General features: G+C 62.2%; 2 protein-coding genes across 2 annotated transcripts; one reads left to right on the top strand and one right to left on the bottom strand.

The window, feature by feature from the left end:
• Positions 1-344: 344 nt before the first annotated feature.
• Positions 345-1,220, top strand: BXZ73DRAFT_63193 (Nitroreductase; the record flags this gene model as incomplete). The annotated part of the gene is made up of 3 exons (XM_048021761.1): positions 345-605; positions 665-898; positions 996-1,220. 3 exons carry the CDS (start codon positions 345-347, stop codon positions 1,218-1,220), a joined length of 720 nt encoding a protein of 239 aa, XP_047870417.1.
• A 162-nt stretch (positions 1,221-1,382) lies between these two features.
• On the bottom strand, positions 1,383-2,493 carry BXZ73DRAFT_111951 (SH3 domain-containing protein; the record flags this gene model as incomplete). The annotated part of the gene is made up of 6 exons (XM_048017429.1): positions 1,383-1,408; positions 1,464-1,588; positions 1,644-1,815; positions 1,870-1,987; positions 2,046-2,243; positions 2,302-2,493. 6 exons carry the CDS (start codon positions 2,491-2,493, stop codon positions 1,383-1,385), a joined length of 831 nt encoding a protein of 276 aa, XP_047870416.1.
• Between the last annotated feature and the right edge of the window lie 249 nt (positions 2,494-2,742).

Below are 2,742 nucleotides of genomic sequence, written 5' to 3'. Positions count from 1 at the left end.
AACAGGCCCTAATATCCTCCGTGGAACTTGAGTATGTCATTTCGCTTAGTCAACAGCTGACTCACCGGACTCACACCTCGCACTAGGGCCAGCCGCAGTTCGCACACAGGCCAGATTCAGACGTGTCCCTCTCTACAACCTTGTCGTCCATAACCAACAGTGAGTCCTACGTCAGCACGCATTTGTTGCGCTCTGTATCTGATGTTCCTGAAGTCAATACACATTCGCGTACGCTCATGACGTCGTCAGAATCTACGCGCAAAGGGCATGCCTCGGACGGTGCAACACTTCCGAGCGCGAGGCCCCAGGCTCGCGGAGGCACGTTCTCTGGCGTACTCCCAATCATGGGCGCCGTAGTTGTCCTCCTGCTCGCCTTCCTCTTCAACACCGAACCGTTCCAGCAGGCCTTCAACACCGCCCAAACCTCCGCCTCCTCAGATGTCTCTTCGACTGGAACATCCGATGCGTTCCTCGCCGCCGTCAAAACACGCCGGTCGATCTACACTATCACCTCGGAATCGCCCATCCCTGACGACAAGGTCGTGCAGATCGTCGCCGACGCCGTCAAACACGTCCCGTCCTCCTTCAACGCGCAGTCGTCCCGCGTGCGTGCGCTGGTTTTCCTCTCACGACCACGCTGACGTGGTGCCTGCCACGCGCTCAGGCCGTCGTGCTCTTCGGCGACGCCCACCAGAAGCTGTGGCAGATCGTCCTCCATACGCTCAAGCCCAAAGTCTCCCCCGAGCAGTACGAGATGACCGAAGCCAAGGTCACGAGCAGCTTCGCCGCCGGCCACGGCACCGTCCTGTTCTTCGAGGACTCCGCCCCGGTCACCGCGCTCCAGACCGCGTACCCGTCCTACGCCGACAAGTTCCCCGGCTGGGCGCAGCACACTAGTGTGCGTCGCCGTCTCTTCCTGTGCTCACCGGGCCCTCCCACGCGCGGTGTGCACCGCGCCTTCTTGTCCGCTCGCTGACCTTCTGCGCAAACGACAGGGCATGCTCCAGTTCATTGTTTGGACCGCGCTCGAAAACGAGGGCCTCGGCGCGTCGCTGCAACACTACGCACCGCTCATCACCCCTCAGGTCCTCGCCGCCTGGGGTCTGCCCGACACGTGGGAGCTCGTCGCACAGATGCCGTTCGGGACGCCATCCGCACCACCGGGCGAGAAGACATTTTCGCCCGTCGAGGACCGGATCAATGTTTTCGGTGTATCGTAGAGTGTCCACTGCTTGGGATGCGTGGCGGTCACCGGATAGAAGCGCGCGTTCATTCGAGATTGAAAAGTCATGTGGTCAGATTTAGTTTGTAGCGTTCCAGTCGTTGATGTACATTCCTCTCGTTATTACACCTCCACATATCCCTGAGAGTCCCACTGACACTCACGCCTGGAGTTCGACATAGTTGGCTGTCGCATCACCGAGTCAGAGAGCAGCAAACCACGGAGCCAGGAGCCAACGTACCAGGGAACAAGCCGACGCTGCCGTGAGGATCCATGCCGGACCACCAGTCGTCAGAGGTGGCTTCGATCTGCGTGATCCTGTCGCCTTCCTTGAACGAAATCTCGTTGTCCTCGCCCGCGTCGTAGCTACAGAGGTCGTCAGCGTCGGCAAAGGAGGGTCATTCGAGTCGAAAGCACGCACTCGTACAGGGCGACGGCCCACGAGCCGAGGTCTTCTTCCGCAGCGGGCTCAGGTTCAGGCTCCGCGGCGGCTTGGGGCGGAGGCGGCGCGGGAGGTGGAGGCGGCGGAGAGGGCGGCGGAGGGGTGGCAGGTGCTGCGACCTCTTGCGACTCGACAATCTCAACGTAGTTGGCTACATGCGATGTAAGAGACAATCACCACGTGGTGACCGGCAAGGTTGACGTACCGGGGAAGAGACCCTGCTTGCCATCGGGACCGACGCCAGACCACCAGCCTTCGTCGAGCTGCTCGATCTGCTCGATGAGCTCACCCTCGTTGAGGTCCATCTCATTGTCTTCTTGGGCCTGAGGACGAGCTAGGGGTCAGTCTCGGCCGAGGAAGAATGACCTTCGGAATGCGCACCTCGTACGAGTACTGGACAATCGCACAGACACCCTGGCCGACGACAGCCTCAGAGGCGTGCGCAGGCTCAGGTTCCGGCTCTGACACTGGCTCCGCCATGACAGCCGCGGTCATCACCGCGCCAGCAGCGAGACCGACCGCGGCGGCGGCCGCGACAGGAGCGACAGGCGGCGGGGGAGGCGGAGGCGGAGGCGGAGGCTAAGAGACGCAGAGCATAAATAAGTCTTATCAAACGTAAGTGAAGGAGAAGCCTTACCGGGGGCGGAGGCGGCGCGACTTCTGCCTCGGGCTCGGACTCGTGCATGGCCGGCGGTGGAGGTGGAGGTGGAGGCGGAGGCGGAGGCGGAGGCGAAGGCGAAGGCGGAGGGGCAGGTTCCGCAGCGGGAAAGCCGCTGGAAGAGGTCGGCTCGCGGTTGGGAGAGGGGCGGGAGGCGGCTTTCACAAGCATGAGCACCGTACGACGATCCGCCAAAGTGGTACTCACTGGAGCCTCGTACTCTTCCTCCTCCTCTTCAGGCTCAGACGCTCTCGGTGGCAAAGGTGCTCTGATCGGGGCGGCAGAGGCAGCTGGCGGACGGAAGGCAGGGGCGGGTGGAGGCGTAGGCTGGCTGCCCAATGCCGTTTGCGCGCGGGTCTCCTCATCTTGTTGTTGCTTCTTCGCGAGAGCTTGACGCTCCGTCCAGGTCAGCTTCTTCGC

The sequence above is a fragment of the Epithele typhae genome, assembly GCF_022376455.1.
Source record: "Epithele typhae strain CBS 203.58 chromosome Unknown BXZ73scaffold_698, whole genome shotgun sequence".
In the NCBI taxonomy this organism is placed as follows: domain Eukaryota; kingdom Fungi; phylum Basidiomycota; class Agaricomycetes; order Polyporales; family Epitheliaceae; genus Epithele; species Epithele typhae.
The sequence above is the reverse complement of the archived record's forward strand: the minus strand, read 5'-3'. Positions and strand labels throughout refer to the sequence as shown.